We start from the raw sequence: 21,644 nt of genomic DNA, 5'->3' as shown, positions 1-21,644 counted from the left end.
CAGCTGTCAATCACAACGTCTCATGTTTTTATATCAAATAACAATGAAACCAAACTGATCAGAAACTTGAACAAACATCAGAAAAATAAGAACGACGTGAAATGACAGAAACATCTTTACAAACATTTAACGTATACTTCGAGTTTTTGTTTGGTTCATGTCCCATCTGCTAACATGGAGGAGGGGTTATACTGCAGTTAGACACCAGGGGGCGGTGGAGATGCTTCAATTATTGGATCTGTCATGTGATCCACCTTTATTGATGGATTGAGTCAGGGGCCCTGCAGGTGTCAGTTGGGCCCCTGTGGGTCTCAGGTCCGCCCCTGTGCCTCCACACAAAGACCGTGTTGAAACTCAGATGAAGAAGTGCGCCCCCTGCAGGAGGAGCAGACAGTTCAGGAAGTGTCTCAGTGTGAACATGAGTCTCCTGCTCCTCTTCCTCCTCCGTCTCTCGGACGGACTCCTCTTCACCAGAGACCCGGGCTGGGTCGCCTCCGACCCGGGATGGAACTCGACCGGCTCCGGGTCTCAGCTCGTCTCCGTCACCGCGGATCTGAGCTCCATCCTCCACCGGGTGGACCCGAGGTTTCTGTCCGTGACCATCGACTCCAGCCTGGGGACCGAGGAGAGCTTCATGTACCTGCTGAGGTCAGAGCGGGACAGAGTGTGTGTGTCTGCGTGCGGATCTTTGTGTGTTTGTCTTTATGTATTTAGGTGTGAGTGTGTTTGTCTTTGTTTATCTTTGTTTGTGAGAGCGTGTGTGTGTGAGTTTGTCTTTGTGTGTGTTTGTCCTTGTGTATTTGTGAGGATGCGTGTTTGTCTTTGTGTATTTAGTTGTGAGTGTGTGTGTCTGTGTTAATCTTTGTTTGTGAGTGCGTGTGTGGCTGTGTTTGTCTTTGTATGTTTGTCCTTGTATATTTGTGTGTAAGTGTGTTAAAATTTGTGTGAGTGTGCGAGTTTGTCTTTGTGTCGTTGTGTCTTTGTTTGTGTGTGTGTTTGTCTTTGTACGTTTGTGTGTGTCGTGCATCATTTTGAATAATCGTTATTATTAAGATGAAAACTCTTCTCAGAATTCAAAGGTAAAATATGTTCATTAAGAAAAGAGAGTTTAATTTATCAACGAGATTCGAACTGAATAATAATGAATTCAGAAGATCCCTAATGAATGTTCTTTCTTTTAAGTTTTAACTTTCATTTTCATTTCTGATCATCAAAGTTCAAACTGACACATTTAAATCTTCATCTGAAAGATTAGGATCAGTTCCCTGAGTCTCGGATCTGAACCTCTGATGTGTTCTGTGTTTTGAGTTCAGATCTCAGAAGATCCGGACTTTGGCCAAAGCTCTGACTCCCTCGTTCCTGAGGTTCGGTGGAACCAGACAGGACTTCATGGTTTTCACTCCTGAGAGGAAACATCTGGCATCATCAGGTGACCTTCACAGAGCCAAGCTCCTCCCCCGGCTCGGTTTCATAAGGAAATAAACCACAAGATAATAATATCAAATATTTATGATCATTCAAAGCAACAGGAAATTAATTTTAGCTCACTGGAGACATCTAGTGGCCAGAGGCGTTATATGTTCAGCTTGTCAATATGTAAAATCCTTGTAAACACGATATCTCAAGACGACCTGGAGGGAACTTCTTCAAGCCGTTGAACTGATTAGATTTGGGCGGTTAAAGGTCAAAGGTCACATGAATGTCCTCTCTGCTGCCGTCAGCTCCGTCCTGTGATGAAGGGGCGCTGCCGTCGTGGCTGGAGGACAAACTGAAGGTGGAGTGGACGAAGCAGCAGCTGGTCCTGATGAGAGAAGATGCTCAGAGGAAGTACAGGAGCGTCAGGTTCACAGGTAGGAGCACGTGATCAAGTGAACACGCAAACATGTGATCATGAGAACATGTAAACATGTGAGCGTGTGATTGTGTGATCATGTGACGCGCTGGCTGACCCTCTTCCTGTGACAGAGTTGACCGTGGACCTGCTGAACTCCTTCTCCAACTGTTCGGGGATGGATCTGATCTTCGGGCTGAACGCTCTCCTCAGATCAGCCGACAGCAGCTGGAACAGCAGCAACGCTCGCTCCCTGCTGCGGTACTGTGAGTCCCGAGGCTACGCCATGTCCTGGGAGCTGGGAAACGGTACGACCACGTGTCAGCTGAGCGGAGGTTCACGTCCCCTCACAGAGGTCGGGGTTTGATATCTGTCGTGTGTTTGACCTCAGAACCAAACAGTTTTGAGAAGAAGGCCGGGATCCGAGTGGACGGACATCAGCTGGGACAGGACTTCACCCGTCTCCGAGACATCATGTCAGAGTCCAAATTGTACCACGGCGCCGGACTGTACGGGCCGGACGTGGGCCAGCCGCGAGGCCACAGGATCGACCTACTGGAGGGGTGAGAGGTCACGTGTGCATGGGAACAATAATCTGATATAAACCAGATTGAAACAATAATCTCATCGGGAGGAAGCACAGAGGAAAAAGAGAAGCGACTCTGTGTCACACAACTTCCACTTCCTGCGGCAAAACAAATCCTCAGTGTGGCGTCACATCCAGTTCAACACAGTGCAGGTCACACGCACATGAACATACTTATACACATATAAATACACATATACACACACATATAAGTCCAAATAAACTATCGACATGAAGACGTGTGTATTTGTCTCGTGTGCAGCAGAGAACAGTCTCTGTAGCAGCAGTCGAGGCCGAGCTCACTTCCTGTGATCTAATTAGCGTCATGTGAGCTTCACGCTTCACCTCATTTAGTCCAGAACACTTGAACTCGTTTGGTGTTCCCGTGGTTCGCCCGCTGCTCTCGTCCACGTGATCCTTCTCCTCCGGGTCGAGTCTCCTCTCAGGGTTTGTTCCGTGTGGTTGTAGGTTCCTGCCGAGCGGAGCGGACGCCGTGGACGCCGTCACCTGGCACCAGTGAGTTCACCTCACATCCTGTTGTGTTTGCACAGTGACAATAAGTTGAACAGAGACCATGTGACCTCAGGCTGAGACACCTCCTCTGTCCCGTCTCTCAGTTACTATGTGAACGGCAGAGACACGTCCCTGGAGGACTTTCTGGATCCAGAGATTCTCGACACGCTGAAGTTAAAGACCAAAGAAGTCCTGCAGGTAAAGACAGCGAGACACACAGGGACTTTGACATGTGACAGGTGACGATGTTGACACGTGTCCTCTGTCAGAAAGTACAGATGGCGTCCCCGGGGAAGGGGGTGTGGCTCGGAGAGACGAGCTCTGCGTACGGGGGAGGAGCCGTCGGTTTGTCCGACGCCTTCGCTGCAGGATTCATGTGAGTTCAAGAGAAACCTTCTATCAGAGCTGAGAGGAGAAGCTGAAGAATCTAACAGTCTAACAAAACTATTAAATTAGTGTTTCATTAATAACAATAATAATAATAATAATAATAATCTTTCTCCAGTTGTTCAGAGAGTCAGAGCCGTGAGCATCGTCTCTAGATCAAATCTGAAGTCACAGTGACGTGACCTTTGAACCGAATGTGAAAACTTCCTTCAACATGTTACTGTCATGTGGGGGGGGGGACTCTAATGCACTAATTACCCAGCAGCCCCTGGTCTCATGACAAACATTACAACAAACAACCTGCTTGATGCTCACAATATATATTACTCTGAGACCACACACACACACACACACACACACACACACACACACACAGTGTTACAGTGAGAGTGTGCCCCCTGCAGGTGGCTGGACAAACTGGGCCTGGCAGCCACACTCGGCATGGACGTGGTGATGAGGCAGGTGCTGATTGGTTCAGGAAGCTACCACCTGGTCGACAACAACCTGGACCCACTTCCTGTAAGACCTTCTTCTTCACTGCTTCTATAAATGTCTGCTGCTGCTGGACGTGTCGATCATCTGAGACTCCTCATTTGCATAAACACTGCTGCTAGGCAACGGCAAGGTGGACTTTCCAGAGTTAATACAGAGACGTAACGGGGGGGGGGGGGGGGGGCTGATGAAGGTGAAGATGTTTAACGCAGACAGACGTCACCGGAAGCTTCGACTAATCAGCTGGTGTTTGTTCGATTTACTGATGAACATTCATTTAAAGTCGAGGGGGGGGGGGGGTCTTAAAGAGACAGGAGCGAATACCAAGAGTTTGAGACAGAGGCTGAACAGAGGATCTGCAGCGATGAACGTTAGAGCCTGATGATTTCTCTCCTAACGACTTCCTGTGTGACTGACAGCAGGGCTGACGCTGACCTCTGACCTCTCCTGTCGTCTCTCAGGACTACTGGTTGTCTCTTCTCTACAAGAGACTCGTGGGACCGGAGGTTTTGAAGATCGAGGCGGTTGCTGCTGCCGGCCGCAGTAGAAGAGTGAGAGTGTATCTGCACTGCTCCAGCACAAAGAGGTTCCCCTGCTGCAGCAGCACTGTTTCCATCTGATAGAACTTCCTGTGATGACCCTGAGGCTCTGTGTGTCTGCAGCTACAGCCGCGGAGCGCTCACGTTGATGTCCATGAACCTGAGCGAGAAACCAGCCCGGATCTCCACTCCGGCTCTCGGCTCCTCCGGCACAGTGGAGGCGTTTGTCCTGCAGGCCGACCGGCCCGGGGAGGAGGGGCTCTACTCCAGGTGCCTCCTCAATGTGCCCATTGATCCCTCAAGACTCCTCCAGTCACGAGGAGCATCAGGCTGCGTCACTTAGGTTCAGTGTTAGAGGGGATCCATGAGGAGTTTACAGATTCTCCTCAGGAGCTTCATTAAAGGAGCAGTCCACTGAATCTAAACATCTCATCATAGAAGTTAAATCTGTAAAAGAATCACAATATTTTGAGGATGTAGAAATTGTCATTGTTGAGTCGGGAAATATTTTTTGGACTAAATGGTTAATTGATGAAATAATCTGCAGAAGACTCGATAATGAGAATATTTCTTTTTACTTCTTGAAGGTCTGTGAAGCTGAACGGGGACGTGCTGAAGATGGTGGACGATAAAACTCTCCCCGACCTTAAAGGAAGGCGTCTTCCTCCAGCGGACCACCTGCAGCTTCCTGCCTACTCTCTGGCCTTCTTCGTGTTCCCAGACGCTCGAGCCGCCGCCTGTCACGACCCCGGACGCCTCCGAGGACGCCGCGGACACGGAGACGTCTTTAGATAGAACACAGATCATCCTCTCCGGACTGAACAGACTCCAACTCAGGTGACGACGATGAAACGAAGAATTACTTTCCCCCCCGGTGGCTGTGTTTCTAAGTTTCTAATAAAAACATTGCAGTGACTTGTGTGAACGGAGCCACCGTCTGTAATCCTAAAATCACAGGTGAAGATAAAACTGGACAACATGACTTTGAGAAGTGAATTCCAGATCAAGGTTTCCTTCAGTTTTTATTTCATTTTCATCACAAACTCTCGAAGCTGAAACGCATCACAGCCAAACTCTTCCTTCCTCCTGCTCCTCGCCGTGTGAGATGATGTAACACAGAGATTTGTAATCCAGGTTTCCTGATGCGTCGATATTTGACGACTGAAACATGTGCTTCACCTGACACGACACATGATGACACACAGGTTGTAGAAAATGTCATTTAACTTAATCGTAATAATAGAAAGTGGTGAAATCCTCTGATCTTCTCAGACTCAACACAACATGACGTCATCAGAAACCTTCTTCACCTCCTCAGATGAAAACTTGTCGGCCCGTGTCATCAGTGGATTCTGTAATCTGATCACATGAAACAGAACATCGACAGTTTGTGTTTAGCAGCAGAGAAACGTTTGTAAGAACCAGACTCACTCGACTTTGTGGTTGATGGGACCAGTGGCTTCTGTCCTCCAGCTCCTTGTCCTTCACGTTGAGTTTACCTGAAACACACACACACCTGAGACATGAACCTGTGTGATGGAGGAGGAAGAACCTGATCCTGTGGCGGTTTAGCATCAGAGCTTCGAACCCAGAGACTCATACCTGTCGTTCAGATCCTCTTTATCAATTACCCGTCTCGGTACTGATCGATCAGTGTGAACGCCTGAATCACAGTCATAAAGAATATAAGAACATGATTCTAATAGTAAGAATTAAACCTCCCAGGCGTGACTTTACCTCTTTAAAGTCTTGGATCTGAGTTTGTTTGAACATGGAGGAAATGTTGGACGAGGCTCTCTGCGCTCGTTTGGCTCCTCCTCCTCCTTCTTCTTTGTCTTTCTACACGTAAGAAACTCACTAATTATCCATGACACATATTTACGTTACAGTACATTCAAATTCTTCTACATTTATATTAATCACACTTTTCCCATCACAAAGAATTCTCTCTTTTTGTAAAAATGTTTTTCAATTGATAATAAATGGTCTTTTCTGATTGTGGAGGTTTATTCTACAGAGTGTATCTGTATTTTTAAATTAGTAGTTAGGATTTATTGTGTTTACAGTAAAACAGCTTTCATGTTTATTTAAATAAGATCATTTCACAAGTTTTGCAGATGGAACAACTAATTAAGAGCTGGTTTACATATCATCTTTCAGTAAAAACTTTTTAAAATACTGAAAATAAAAAATATCTGTCAAATTAGATTTCACACATTTTCAACCAAATACAATAAAATATTACAACATCTTGTTCCTTTGTTGTTTTAGACGGTAAATGTTCGTCTTGGTTTGTTTTGTTTAAACTTTGATCCACGAATGTAAATATGTGAGTAAAATGTACAACATTGAGAGAACGTATACCATCGCTGCTCCTCTACGTCTCTGATGCTGGTGGTGCAGCGAGCAGAGATTTAAATAGAGCAGCTGTCGGGGGTCGACCACAGGGCCGGTGATGATGGTCTGGACGGGGGGTCCTCAGGTGCCCCCCCCCCAGCCCCGTTCACTTCCTCTTACATGGTCATCATGTTGGGGAAAACACTGGTTCTCCTCAAGCTCAGCAACGACTGCTGCTGATCAAAACCTTTCAAATGATTCTATTTACAGTGTGAAGACGGACGGAGGAGAGCATCACTTTGTTCTTCTTTTCTTTAATGAAGAGAAGAACCCCCCCCCCATCATAGTGCTGAGGAGCTAATGAAAAGTTTTTGGGTGAACTATCCCTTCAATGTAGTGACAGACACCATCTTTCAGAAGAATTTACTCAACATGTATCTTCCTTTGCTTTTCATACTGTAACTACATCAAGTACTTCAACTGTAATACTTTACATGAAGCTGATAGTTATGTTCTTTATGTACTTGCACCACAGATAGATACAGATGTGACACGTCTGTTCTTCTTGTGGCCTGGTGCTCCGGGTGAGGTGTGATCCGGGTGAGGTGTGATCTGGGTGAGGTGTGATCCGGGTGAGGTGTGATCCGGATGTGGACCTACACAGCTCATCTGGGCCTCCTTTGATTGACAGGGGCGGTCTGAGATACAGGAGCAGAGATGTTCATTTGATCCTTCCACAGTGTGACGGTTTGAAGGTGTAGCAGTGTGGAGGTGTAGCAGTGTGACGGTGTGTGGAGGTGTGAAGGTGTAGTTCAGGTCCAGGCCGTCAGGGTGTACAGTAGCGATCCGGACCCCTGCAGGTCAGCAGCGGTACTTCAGTTCCCCGGCGCTGCGCGGTCCCTGACGCGTCACATTAGCAGCGCATTAATACTACACTACCCACACCCCCCCGCGTCGAGCCATGTTGGAGGAAATCCGCTGCGCTGGATTATTCTAATCCGACGGGTCTGGACGACACATCACGACCGACGCGAGCAGCTCCATCCCGCGGCCTGTGGCAGATGCAGCCCGTCCCTCGGAGCTAAAGTTGGGATGATCCGCGGCTCTGCTCGCTGCCGCCGCGGCCACTGATCCGCGCTGCTCGGGCCGTTTCCTGGAGCCATCCGTCCTCTGACAGCGGCTCGGTACCGCCGCACCTCGGGGCACAGGGGACCCGGACCCGCTGCGACTCGAACGCGTCTCCACCTGCTCCCCCGGCGCGGTTAGCTCCAGCCTGGCTCGGCTCGGCTCGGGTGTCCTGTCCGCGGTCTGAAGCGCTGCCGCAGCTCGCTCTCTGCTAGCTAGCGCGGCTAGCTCGCTCCAGCTAGCTAGCTAGCGAGGAATTCCTCAAGTTTAGTCCGGAACCGAGCGAACACCCAGCGGCTCATCGAGAGGGAGGATGTCGGCGAAAGAGCCAAACAAGCTGTCCACCACCGAGCGACCTGTCAAAGGTACGTAGCCTCCATTTGTTCATGTGGTCCCCGGGCAGGAAGTCAACGGAGCTAGTTTGCTAAAGGCGAGCAGCTTAACACCCGCTGGAGGACGAGCCAGCCCGGGTGACAGCTCGCTCTCCCGGGGGGATTTGTGTGTGGAGCCCGCGGGTTTCACGGTCCTCACCGGCCGTTGTGTCCCGTGGCCTGGCTACTCGGTCCCGCTCTGTAGCCTTGGGTCCCGGGGGACGTCCAGGTGTTGGCCGACACATGCGGCTCAGGTCGGGGGACGTGTCAGCGCGACGGGCCGGACTCCTGGAGCCCGGTGGGGGAGAAAAGCTGCACTGTGTCCCGGGTGGCCGTCTTCTCCTCCTTCCTCCTCTCACCCCATCTTCTCACTCTTTCTCACCCCCATCATCTAACCCCTCCTCTTCTCACCCCCAACACCTCACCCCATCTCTTCACCCTACCTCCTCTCACCTCATCAACCCCAACATCTCACCCCATCTCTTCACCCTACCTCCTCTCACCCCTCCACCTCCCACCCCCTCACCCTTCCTTCTTCTCAGGTGGATCTTCAGTCCCATCGTGGTCCTCTGACTCACAGACAGAATATCGTTCACGTGATCATCTTCTTCTCATCTCCATTATGAAGTGTGTGACAGTCGTGTTGCACCAAATTCTGTTTGACCCAGTTAGACAGTGGGTCACACGTGTTCTCTCTGTACTGAAGGAACGAGCATCACGTCAGCGCTCGGTGGCTGAAGATACAACCTGACGCTCTGTCACTTTATTTCCATAAAGGAATAACTGCCTCATATTTGATTAATTAGTTAACCAGGAAAACCAGGTTAACCAGGTTGGCGAGGCTGGACGTCTGTGGTGGGGAGGTTTAATGGGTTTGGATGGCTTACCCGTGTAAAGCTGAAAGATAAAGTCACATCATTAAACCAGCCGCCTTGAGGCCACACACACACACACACACACACACACACACACACACACACACACACACTCCATCAGGGGCCTGGGAGATGATCATATCACTCCACAGCGATAATTATCACAACAATTGCCACTTTATTATTTCTAAGTTTTAAACTTTGCTTCCCACAGAATGAGAACAGATTATCAACAGATAGTGTAAAGATATGAATCCACCATCGTGTGTATTTCATGTCCATCTGCTACATGAGTAGTCGTTAGAGCTTTATTTTGAAGGATCTAAATGAGAACTTCTTCTGGACTTTCTCAATAAAACGATTGAAGGATTTATCAACATATAAATAAGCAGGTTCATGTTTGAACGTTTCATATTTGAAATTGGGACACTGCTCTCTCATTGGACGTAGTGGAAGTGACTGAACTTAATCAGTCACATTAACGGATCATTTTATAGACGTTTCTTTATTCCGAGCTTTTCTTTGGCTCAAACAATGTTAAACACGACATTAAAACAAAACACTGACGACATCCTTTGGGAAGTTTCTGACATTTCTAGATGAAATTATTTATCTACTGAATAAAACAACTTCTTCGCTGCAGTTGATATAGATGTCGTTGTGGTGATGAGTTCCTCGCAGCTTCCTTGTGTAACACTGCATCCTGCTGGACCTGGTGTGTGTCTGTCTGCGTGTGTGTGTACACACGATGGCTTAGTTACTGATGGTAATCGAATCGGTCTGTCTGCGTTGCCTGTCACGTGTAATGATTCTGTCCTCATTCATGATTGATGGAGCTGATGACGGAGTGGGTACAGTGTCCTGTCATGGGCCCCAGCACAGAGCTCTGCCGTGGGACCCATCTTACGATACCAATATATCGTCCGTTATACGTACATAACAGAAAACCTGTCAATGGTTCCTGACATGTTGTTAAAGCCTTAACAACAAAAAGGACTTGGTTCCAGTGATAAATAGATCAAACTGTCGTGGTGACGTGTTCAGAAGAAACGTGGCAAAATACTGAGTTCCTGCTGAAAAGTTTAACGTTGAACACGTGATACACAAGTGTTTTGTCGTTGCTGTTGAGGAGATCTCAGAAACAGACGACATGTTGATGATATTGTAAATGTTTCATACGTTTTTAATTCTATAATGTGTCATCAGAGGCCATGTTCCTCCAGGTGGCCACCAGGGACAAACTTCAACAAGAGAACAATGAGATTATAAATGTTATCGCAGTCTATTGTCAATAATTAATCTTTGGACTAGTTTAACTGTTTACTATCAGGTGGAGGTGTGTGTCCTCGGGCTGTGGTAGTGTGTGTTCTACTCTCCGTCCCTTCAGCCACGGGAAGGAACACTGCGTCTGTGTCAGCCTTTATTTGAATACCACTTCCTGTGGTGCTCTGCGAGGCCTCGTTTTTACAACAGTGGTTTTTGTTTGCCTCTCGTCAGACGTTCAGGGCTGGTGTCACAACTACAGGGTTGGTGTCGATGATGTCGCCCAATCAGTCAGCTGGACGACAGAGTTGTAATAAAACTAGTTCCTGTTTATTTGTCCATCCCACAGAAGTAACAGCTTTTATCTGCACCTGAGTGAGTTGACTCAGTTTCAGCTGCTCCGGCCTCCTTGATACGTCAGAATTCAGGTTTCTAAGTGAGAGAATGAAGAGTTAGGCTGCAGCTCGGCCTCCTCCTTCACATCTCGGTGAAATAAAGGTGTGTTCCTGGAATTAAGCTGCTTGGTATTTCCTCCGGGGGCCGGTGGGAGCTGCCAAACTGTTGTTAGTCTTCAGGACCCGTCTCAACACGCTGGCGTCGTCAGGAGACAGAAGAAAAACACGAAGTCTGCAGGAAAAATCTCACTGTTTCTGACAGTGAAGAACAGGGTGGATAACAAATCATGTGTCAAACATGAGTGCTGTCAGAGACACACACACACACACAGTCACACACACACACACACACACAGCTTCCTGATGTGGGACAGTTCACGAGATAACAAGAAAAAACTTCACTTACAAGTTTAAAGATGAAACAAACTGAAGTGAGAGTTGGATTTTAGCCGTTGCTTCGATTGTGGGAGATCATTTCAGTTGGCTGGCGACACCTAGTGGCTGGAGGCTGTATGTGTTCAGGTTATCCGCTGGTCTCATACTTGTGAACACGATATCTGGAGAACAACTGGAGAGAATCCGTTCACATTTGGTACAAATGGTCGCTCGGACTCACTGATCATTGAGAAGGTTTTGTGGTCAATGGTCCCAGTTACTGGTCACCTTCGTCCCATCGACTGTGATGGTTCGTCTCACATCGATCGGTTTCCTGTGTTTATTGCCTCATGTTGACAAAAGTAAACTTAAAAACTGTTTCCATTGCACGTTTGGTTTTATCTTTGTGCTGCATGTCTCACCCGTGTGTCTTCTCGTGTTCTCAGCGGTGCCATATCCTCCTGGCACCCGCCTGACGGTCAAGGACCTGTACGTGGATGGGAAGCCCAGCGTGGAGGTGCTGAAGGCCCACCTGGTGAAGGAGGGCCGCGTGGAGGAGGAGACGGCTCTCCGGGTCTTAAACGAGGGAGCAGCGATTCTCCGCCAGGAGAAATGCATGCTGGAGGTGGAAGCCCCCATCACAGGTGACCCCCCCCCCCCCCCCCCCCCCCCTGTCGTGTGTGTGTGTGTGTGTGTTTGTGGTTTCACTGTCTCAGATGCAGCAGTCTATTTCTACAGCTGCCCCCCCGACATGTGGTTTAGCTTAGGTATCCCGCCCTCATGACCTCCGACTATTTTTATCTCCTTCTGCTCTGACGTATTGTTTTTCATATTTCTTCTCCCCTGTCAATCATTAAAACTCACATCATCGATTATAGATGACGGACAGACGCTCCACCACAGTTCTCTTGTTCTTAATGACACCTGATAATTAACATTGATTAACTGGTGATAGACGAACACGCGTGTAGCAACATGTCTCTTGTGTCCAGTGTGTGGAGACGTCCACGGACAGTTCTTCGACCTGATGAAGCTCTTCGAGGTGGGCGGCTCCCCCAGCACCACCCGCTACCTGTTCCTCGGGGACTACGTGGACAGAGGCTACTTCAGCATCGAGGTGGGTGGCGTTTGTGAACTTTCACGTGGCCATGTTGGTCCCGTGTGGCTCAGCGGGAGCCTCTTTAAATAGACGTAGGAAATGAAAGACACTCTGTCCGTCTCCTCTCCCTCCGGACCGCCTCACTCAAACACACCCACTTACACACCGCAGCATACGTGCACACACATGCCTCACACTCCGCCCCCAGGATTGGTCCGTGTCCCATTTCTCAAACAATCTGAGGGAGAGAGAGAGAGCGAGTGTGCTTAACGTGTGTGGGTGGTTGTGTGGGTGGGCGTGTGTGTTCCCTTCTCCCCAGCGGCTGTGGTTGTCGTGACATTTGTATTGGCTGCTGTTGTACATCCTGTTTTGTGTCCTGGACGTTTGAAAGAGACTCGTTTCCTCACAGATATTCGGGCTAACTGTTTTCTTCTGCTCATCGAAGAGATTGGATCACTTCTCATTGTGAAGCTTGTATTTGTGATCTTGTTCTTCTGGTCTCTACCCAGAGCTGCTGCCTGTAGGTGAGGTGTGTGTGTGAACAGTAATCACCAGAGTTCCCAGTTCACAGACTGGAAAGCTGTGGATGCCAGGAGTAACCACAGCAACAGGGATACTTCAAACTAAAACATGTCCTGTGGATATTTAATCAGTTTCATGATGTTTGATGTTCTCGTCTGTGTGTGCGTGTGTGTGTGTGTGTGTCCTCAGTGTGTTCTGTATCTCTGGGCTCTGAAGATCAACCATCCCAACACGCTGTTCCTCCTCAGAGGAAACCACGAGTGCCGACACCTCACAGAATACTTCACCTTCAAACAGGAGTGTAAGTCCTGCTGCCGGCACGTTGGTCCTTAACCCCCCCCCCCCCCCTCCAAAGACAAGCATCTCATGTGTTTGTCCTTCAGGTAAAATAAAGTACTCTGAGCGTGTGTATGACGCCTGCATGGAGGCCTTCGACTGCCTGCCTCTGGCCGCGCTCCTCAACCAGCAGTTCCTGTGTGTGCACGGAGGCCTGAGCCCGGAGGTCACCTGCCTGGACGACATCCGGAAGGTGAGCGCCGCTCCGCCGGCTCCGAGTCACCGAGTCCAACAGGCTGAGGTTGAAGTTCCTAACCTGCTTCCTCTGGTTCTCTGTGCAGCTGGACCGGTTTAAGGAGCCTCCTGCGTTCGGGCCCATGTGTGACCTGCTGTGGTCGGACCCGGGGGAGGACTACGGATCAGAAAAGACCCAGGAGCACTTCTCCCACAACAGCGTCCGAGGCTGCTCTTATTTCTACAGGTACCACCGGGACTGTAATAAATAAAATAATAATGAAGATAAAAAGCAGCTTGCTGTGTAACTCTAAGCTGGTTAAAGCTTTTTCAAACAATGGCTTATCTCTGGATAAGTGAGCGCTGGCTAAATCCGCTGTCGGACAGATGTTGAAAACAAATATTAGCGTTCTCTGCTCTGTCTTCTGTTTTGTGTTGAATTTGTTTGTTGGCTCCACGTGAAGGTCACCGAGCGGCGCCGCTGCTCAAAGCTGCTTTCAGTGCATTAGTTAGTTTGAGTGGTGGGACAGTTAAGACTTTATTTATTCACTGTGTGTGTAACTGGTTTAATGTGTCACATCCCTCGTGTCCCTGTGAGAGGCCACATGACACCTCCCAAAAGTAACACAACATCATCCTGATCCTCCCCTGGTGGTTGGCTGCAGCATAGCTCATAACTCCTCCTCCATGTTAGCAGATGGGACATCACAGTCCGGACTCTGGAGGAAGTGGAACCAGAAGCAAACGTCCCTAATCTCACATGCAGAAATATTTAGTCTTTAAATATTTAATTTTCTGAAGTGAATTTTCCAGTCTTGAGGATCAGATCTCCCTCTTCTCCCGTGTGAAAGCCTCGACCTAAATGAATCCCTAACTTTAGTCCATCTAGCATCGTGTGTTTTACACCAGTTCAAGTGTGACCCGTCCCAGCAGCCGGGCTGAAGGCCGGGCCGCTCCTCACGCTCCCACCTTAGGAAACGGGTTTTCCACAGTGTTCATGGATCTCCCATTAACACGCCTGGTCCTTTCTGTTTGTGTTGCAGTTACCCGGCAGTATGTGACTTCCTGATGAACAATAACCTGTTGTCTGTAATACGAGCACATGAAGCCCAGGACGCAGGGTGAGTCACACGTCAGCCTGTCGCTCAGACATTTTGTTTTTGATGGAGCAAGAGAATTTACAGCAGGTTGTGTAAACATCTGTATCACAATAATAACAATACATGTTTAATGTCTGGTGTCTCTCCCCAGAGATCCTTCTCCTGCCGGTTGTTTCCATCACATCTGACTTTGTGTATTTTCTCCATCAGGTATCGAATGTACAGGAAAAGTCAGACGACAGGCTTCCCCTCTCTCATCACCATCTTCTCGGCTCCGAACTACCTGGACGTGTACAACAACAAAGGTAGGAGACGGAGGGCTGGAAACCATGGCAACAGGCTGGAAAACCTTGAAGCCTTGGCAACTGGAGAGAGAGAGAGAGGACGAGAGAGGACGAGTGTGATGATGGAGATGTTCATGTGTGTTTGTGTTTCAGCTGCGGTGCTGAAATATGAGAATAACGTGATGAACATCCGGCAGTTCAACTGCTCCCCTCACCCCTACTGGCTGCCCAACTTCATGGACGTGTTCACCTGGTCCCTGCCCTTCGTCGGGGAGAAAGGTGAGAGGTCAACTACAGACCGACACTGACAGACCGACACTGACAGACCGACACACGTGACGTCATGAGGAGAGGGCAGCACGTCCTTCTTCTTCTGACCAATAATGAAATCTGTGATCTGTGTTGTTGAAACATGTGATAAGAGCCGAGCAGCACAAACTGCAGCAAACAGGTTTATTCTACATTGAAAGACGTTGACCTGAAGATATTAAAACTAAAAAGTGTCAAACATCTCAAATGTGTGATGTGACCGTCCACAGTGACGGAGATGCTGGTGAACGTGTTGAACATCTGCTCTGACGACGAGCTGATGTCCGAGGGAGACGACGCTGGCGACGGTAAGAGACTCAGACATCTGAGGTTTATGATCTGGATGAGGAACTCACTCTTTTCTTCACCTTCAGGTTTATTGTTGAATTGTCGTCACGTGTTTGTGTCGCTGTGAATCTTTAGAACGACGAGTTCTCTGAGGAAACAGCGGCCGACTCAAATCTCACTTTTGAGTTTTATCAGTAAAACAATAATCACAGTCTCTTGGTGAAAGCTGCAAAGACTCTGACTCCTGCACATTGTGGTGTTGTGCACACATTTCTTTCTATTCACATTCTTTGTGTTTGTATTTGTGGAGCTGCGTTCATCCTGTTGTGTTTCCAGGCGGAGCTGCGGCCCTCAGAAAGGAGGTGATCAGGAATAAGATCCGGGCGATTGGGAAGATGGCTCGAGTCTTCTCTGTGCTCAGGTGGGTTTCATCTCTGATTGTGGGTCTGGGTTCAAAGGAATGAAGACATTTTCTATTTAAAAAGCTTAGTTACATGTGGTCTGTCAGAACCGACCGTTTGAGCCCCGAGTGTTTGCTCCACTTCAGTTTCAGGCTAATGACTTTCTGCTGGTGTCCTCCTTTAATCTGTGAAGTGTGTCACAAGCGTTTGTCCTTTAACGACGACTGCTCCCGTTCAGAAAGCAGCTGCCACTGATTATCAGACCTAGAAAAGAATCACTGACACGTGTAGGGTTCCTCTTCCTCCTTCGGCCTTGATTGGTTCAATGATCATCAGTGTGTGTGTGTGTGTGTGTGTGGGTGTGTGTGTGTGTAGGCTGCATTGTGTTACGACCTGGATAACACATGATTAGCTTTACATTAGTTACACTCGATGTGTGTTGAAAGAAGCAAACGTATCAGACGTCTGTTGGTGACTCTGACTAACTGTGTGTCTTTCTCTGTGTGTGTGTGTTTGTGTGTCAGAGAGGAGAACGAGAGTGTGTTACAGCTGAAGGGTTTGACCCCGACAGGAACACTGCCTGTGGGAGTTCTGTCTGGAGGTCGGAGAACTCTGCAAAGCGGTGAGTGTCCGAGCCGCCAACGACCAAACACTAACACGGAGACACTAACTTCCTGTGCCTGCACTCACACTGAGACTAACAGCTCAGACACACACACACACACACACACACACACACACACACACAGTGCAGCAGAAACAAGTAACATCTTCTTCTCCTCTCACGAAAGTGCAGGTCGAACGTTTCTCCATCTTCTGCCTGATTAAGATCATTAACTTCAGAATGTGACGCTGGTTCAGACACGAACACGATATCGTCTCCATCATAATGTGAATTATAATAATGTGAATTATGATAATGTGAATTATGATGGAGATGAAAACTCAAACATGTCTGTTTCATGTCTGAACCTCTGAACCAGGTCGATGAACGAACCCGTTCTCAGTAAATTGAGTCTCTGCTGCACGGAGACAATGAAATTATAAAGAAACTCAGATTTTTATAAATAATTTTTCAACTGGAGTTTCAGAGTAAAGATGTTAAAGCTGCAGACAGAGCACCCACTCTCTCTCAAACACACAGGAACAAAGATTTTCACTTTCACATCAAACTAAGACAAACAAACAGTTTTGCTGAAATTCAAATGATAAATTATCCGAATGTTTGATTTGAGTTTTCTGTCGACTAATCGATTATTGTGAACATCTCAGAAACAAAGAGAACAAATGTTATTTAACAGCAGCATGACGTGAACTCTAACACCCTGATGATGATGATGATGATGTGATGATGATGATGGTTTTGAATCATGCTGTTCTGCTCTAACCTCTGTGGTCCCTACAGTGTGGTGGGTGGGGGGGGGTTGTATGATGATTGTCTCCATGGTAACAGGACTGACTGACAGCTGTGATAACGTGACTGACTGAATGCTGAATGATTTTTAACGTTCTCACTCTCTCTCCATTGGTTTGGGGCATGGCACTTCTACTCACGCTTACACAGCCACCGTAGAGGCCGAAGAGGCTCGAGGTACGAACCCGTCTCCGTCTCCGTCTCTGTGTCTGTCCTGCTTCCAATCAAACGTGCACTGTTGTAGAGTCAGAGTTCAGTGTTGTGTGGTGATTTCCACTTCATCTCCTTCATGTGCTGCTTGTTCTCAGTCTGAGGAACAAACTGTATTTTTAGATTCATCTCAGAGACGCTGGACCTCAGGCAACAAACACGTTTCCTCAGGGAGACGAGATCCTGCTCGAGGCCAAACAATCGAAGTCTGTTGGTTAAAATCCTCAGGAAACATTCTCCTCAGGAGTTTGTGTCTCAAGCTGATGTTCAGTTAGTAAATTCTGATCATCCCGAGCTCAGTCGCTGTGAGACCGGACGAGTTTGACTCATCAAGACAAACTTGACAAAGTCTAAATCAAAGAAGTTCAGGGTCAAAGTTAGAAAAGGTTTTTGCCTGAGGTCTCTCTGACGTCATCTCCATACGATCAACTCACACGTTTCCATCCTTTCATATCAAAAGTTCATGTTTTCATCACATACTAGTCTGAACCACTATATGAATGTTTGACACTAATAGAAACATGAAGGATCCACAGTTAGTGAAATGTCCCTTTAATCAAAGTTTGTTTCTTTATCTTTACGCTGTCGATTTCCTGTCGAAGTAAGTTCACTGAAAACCTCCCGTCCCAGAAGTGTGTAAATATCAGAGCCTGACTGCAGATGAATTGTTGATTATTCTTTAGATCGTTGATATTTTCCTTCATATATTTCATATTTATTCAAAGACCTTAAATTTGTGTCATTATGAACTTGAGTTCGTTGAAACCAGTAGAATCCAGTTGCTTCACTGAGGTCTGGTTTTTGTGTTCGGTCCCTTCGGTGTGAAACGTGTTTGTCGGATCTCCGGAGAGTTTCTCACGCTCGTTTGTTTCTCCTCAGCGATTCAAGGCTTCAACCCGCAGCACAAGATCCAGAGCTTCGAGGAGGCGCGAGGCCTCGACCGCATCAACGAGAGGATGCCCCCCCGCCGCGACAGCAAGCAGGAGGCCCCCCCCTCCCTCAACAACCTGCCGGCCAGCCCCGGGCCTCCGGACAAGAACGGCACCAACGCACAGGCCTAGATCCTCCGTCACCTCCCCTCTCCTTCCTCCTCCCCTCTCCTCCCCCCCCCCCCCCCCCCGCTTCTCCCTCAGAGCAGGAGACCAGGCAGTTCAGTCCGAGCGAACGTCACCGCGCTTAATTTATTTCTTCATCCATTTAAATATCATAGATCCGACTGAACGGGATAAATCTCATTGCACTTGGACAAATCGCTGCCACGTTCCATCTGGAGCCTGCGATTTTTTTTATCTTGATTATTTTTCATTTTGTGGAGGAAGTGACGCTCATTGAAACGCTGTGTTTGTGCCCACACACACACACACACACACACACACATGCATGCACACAAACACACACACACACAGTCAGATCCATCCTTTCTTATGCCAATGATAGTGTGACTGAGCTCTGACGAGCGAGTATTGACATTTATATTATATCTGTACATTTTAATTGTTCCCTCTTTTCAATGTGATGTTTTTTTTTTACAACCTATTGATTAAGGATTAATTATTCCGAGCGGGGGAGCAGGGGTGAGGGATTTAAAGGATCATTCCGCTTTATTGCAACTAAAGTCTGAAGTTTATTAGAAACTTTCTGAATCTGAACTCGAGCTCAACTAACCTTTTTTCTGTAAATGGGTCGTGACCTCTGACCTGCAGGACGACGGGTTCGTGATTTCCTGCTCGTTAAAACACTTTTCTCTAAAAACACCAACCGATGTAATTATGAATAAGATCATCTTTATTAGTATTATTATAAATAATCGTTTCACATAAAGTTTTGACAGTGAAAACAACAGAAGTCCGATCTCCTGATGCGCGGCTGCGTGTTCGTCCTGTTCGGTTTAGAGACGCGCTCTGAACAGGAAGTGATGTCTGAACAGGAAGTGATGTCTGAACAGGAAGTGAGTCCACGTTGCACTGAGGCGTGATGATCCTTTAACAGGAGGCGTGATGAACCCGGGTGGGTTTGATTTATTAATTAGTGTTTCTGTTTCGGGGAGGTGGGTGGAGCTTGTTGGGATTTTGTCGGGAACATTTCTGAACATATCTCACAGAATGTACAGGAAAAAAAAAAAAAAAAAAAGATAAAATCAAGATTTGTTTTTTCTTTGCAGATAACGTTTTGTTGAGTACATGTATCGCGAGGCCTCATTTATGTAGATGTTTCACTCCATTCAAATAAAAAAACAGAAAAGTACCCGTGTGGCTCTGCTGCTTCAGCTCGAGGACGTGTCGCAGAGCGGCTGCCAATCAGAGGCGGGAGTGGGAAGTGTTGCTTTGTGTTGCGTTGTGTTGCTTTGTGTTGCTTCATCCTGTGAAGAGACGAGTGGCTCCTCACTTTCATGTTGGATTCATATGTTACTTAGCAACAAGACCCTCCACGTTATTACCTGCAGCTCGAGGTCGTCGGCGTGAGACACAAAAGGTTAATGATCAGAGAAACACATGCGGGGGAGTTTGAGCTGCACAAGGCCGACGCAGCAGAATGTGTCACGACTGCAGGTGTGAAGGAGAGAGAAGGAGAGTGAGGTGTGTAGTAACAGAAGAAGAAGAGAGAACCACACGAGAGACGAAGTGTTAGAAGAAGAAATCTGTGAATTCAAATGTCTGCAGGGACAATTCATTATTTGATTAGAAGTCGTTTACTCTGAATACTTTTGTTTCCAGATCATAAAGTACTTTTGTTACCCAAATCAAGTTGTTTAGTTTATGAAAAGTAATCGAGTACTTTTGATGCGCGAAACAGATTTAAGCCTCGACTGAAACCAGGTGAATAAAGTTTATTTTGAAAACCGACATTTAAAGACTCAATAACTTATTGTGTTTGGTCTGAAAACTGTGACCTCGTTCACACCTGGTGCTAAAATCTAAACAACCTGAGATCAGTCTCCTGCTCGTGTTCAGTTTGAAGGATCAGCTGACGACCTCTGACCTCTAAGGTTCCTGATGAAGTCTTTTTAATGTCAGGTGTGAACAGAGCTCAGGGCGGATGTGGATCTCGGGTGTGAACGGCGTCTCTGTGGTGGAAAGGATCAGAAACCAGGAGATGTTTGATATTACTTCAGATTTATTTTATTATTATTTGAATTCCTGTGATTAGAAACAGACAGAATGTTATGAAGGCGTCGACACACGATCCAACACAGACACGTTGATTAGTACCAAGTTCTCCTCTGACATGTTGCCATGAGATCAGAGGGAAATGTCGGTGGCCAGTTAAGTGAGTGGTGATGTCATTTCATTAAATAAAAACAACTGTATACCAAAAACAATATTTTCAACATAGTTCACGTGTGGCAGTAAAATTTACAATCATCAAATAAAGCTACAGGTAATAAATATATTTTATAATTAAGTTACATGTTGAATATGTGACATTATGACATTAAACAACTGTCGTCAGAGTCGGGTTCTGTTCGGGGTCCTGGTGTCATGGAGCTGGTTCTGTTCGGGGTCCTGGTGTCATGGAGCTGGTTCTGTTCAGGGTCCTGGTGTCATGGAGCTGGTTCTGTTCAGGGTCCTGGTGTCATGGAGCTGGTTCTGTTCAGGTGTTCGTCTCCAGAACAAACAGCTGAGAAACGTTCAGTCAGTGAACTGCTTCTCTTGAGGAGGAGCCACGGATAAATGTTCTCGTGCTACATCGTGTTTCCTGTGGCTCTCGGAAGAGTTGTTGCAATTCAGCCCATGGCCTCTGGGGGGCAGTATCGCACTGTAAGCTCAGCAGCAGTTTGTCAACGTAACTTTTCTCTGAAACTGGACCCGAGTTGTTTTGTTGGCAAAACATAAAGAACATTTGTTATTAGTTTTTTTCTGAAACCTGAAAATAATACATTTCAGGAAGTAACAGGATTAAAAGCTGTTTCAGAATAAAAGTCTGGACCGACACGCTCTTTATAAAACGTCACCATCAAATGAAACGGCAGAGATGTGACATCACGCAGGAGAAGAGACGACCAATGAATGAGCTCCGTTCTGAGCGTGTTCTCGACAACAGACGCTCACATGATGCTTTTAATGTGGAGCCAAAGGACATGACAGGAAGTGACATCAGTAGGGACCGATTAAGTCAGCAGTTATGATTCCAGTGATCTGATTGGTCGGCTGCCTCGGTAACCAGCTTCATGATACCAGAACACCTGAGCTAACATGCTAACATGCTAATCTGACGTCTGCAGGTTAAACTCTGAGGAACCAGACCCTGTGTGATGAAGATGAAGATGATGAAGATGAAGGTGTGGGTGGACACGTAATGAGAGTGATTTGCAAGCAGTGGTGATTATAAGTGCAGCACAGGTAACGAGTGTCAGTGCATCAGGTTAGTCAGAGTAAAGGGTCATCTGCGTCTGGTCCTCAGGGGGGCGCCACACACCC

The 21,644-nt window shown here is 47.3% G+C and overlaps 3 protein-coding genes across 5 annotated transcripts in view; 2 read left to right on the top strand and 1 right to left on the bottom strand.

Moving 5' to 3' along the window:
* Positions 1-335: 335 nt before the first annotated feature.
* Positions 336-6,344, top strand: hpse (heparanase). Its single transcript, XM_062412867.1, has 12 exons — positions 336-648; positions 1,314-1,429; positions 1,722-1,850; positions 1,966-2,139; positions 2,223-2,394; positions 2,886-2,933; positions 3,035-3,128; positions 3,200-3,306; positions 3,722-3,836; positions 4,271-4,395; positions 4,472-4,618; positions 4,936-6,344. The coding sequence occupies exons 1-12, from the start codon at positions 359-361 to the stop codon at positions 5,141-5,143; spliced, it is 1,725 nt and encodes a 574-aa protein (XP_062268851.1). The 5' UTR covers positions 336-358; the 3' UTR covers positions 5,144-6,344.
* A 1,278-nt stretch (positions 6,345-7,622) lies between these two features.
* ppp3ccb (protein phosphatase 3, catalytic subunit, gamma isozyme, b) lies at positions 7,623-19,470 on the top strand. Of its 3 annotated transcripts, none has more exons than XM_062412553.1 (14): positions 7,623-8,175; positions 11,536-11,733; positions 12,082-12,206; positions 12,900-13,011; positions 13,094-13,239; positions 13,328-13,467; positions 14,264-14,341; positions 14,531-14,625; positions 14,758-14,883; positions 15,144-15,221; positions 15,538-15,622; positions 16,127-16,224; positions 17,167-17,193; positions 18,115-19,470. In XM_062412553.1, the coding sequence occupies exons 1-14, from the start codon at positions 8,124-8,126 to the stop codon at positions 18,285-18,287; spliced, it is 1,533 nt and encodes a 510-aa protein (XP_062268537.1). In that variant the 5' UTR covers positions 7,623-8,123; the 3' UTR covers positions 18,288-19,470. The 3 variants fall into 3 exon arrangements, with proteins under 3 accessions (XP_062268537.1, XP_062268539.1, XP_062268536.1); XM_062412552.1 differs by having other exon boundaries at positions 7,624-8,175; positions 18,106-19,470; XM_062412555.1 differs by lacking the exon at positions 17,167-17,193 and having other exon boundaries at positions 18,106-19,470.
* Positions 19,471-20,191: 721 nt separating this feature from the next.
* Positions 20,192-21,644, bottom strand: part of dmtn (dematin actin binding protein) — a gene marked incomplete in the record, with an annotated part of 8,189 nt that continues 6,736 nt past the window's right edge. The window contains 1 exon segment of the mRNA XM_062412556.1: positions 20,192-21,644.

This window comes from Platichthys flesus, chromosome 19, assembly GCF_949316205.1.
Source record: "Platichthys flesus chromosome 19, fPlaFle2.1, whole genome shotgun sequence".
NCBI lineage: Eukaryota > Metazoa > Chordata > Actinopteri > Pleuronectiformes > Pleuronectidae > Platichthys > Platichthys flesus.
This window is presented reverse-complemented; position numbering and strand designations above follow the sequence as displayed.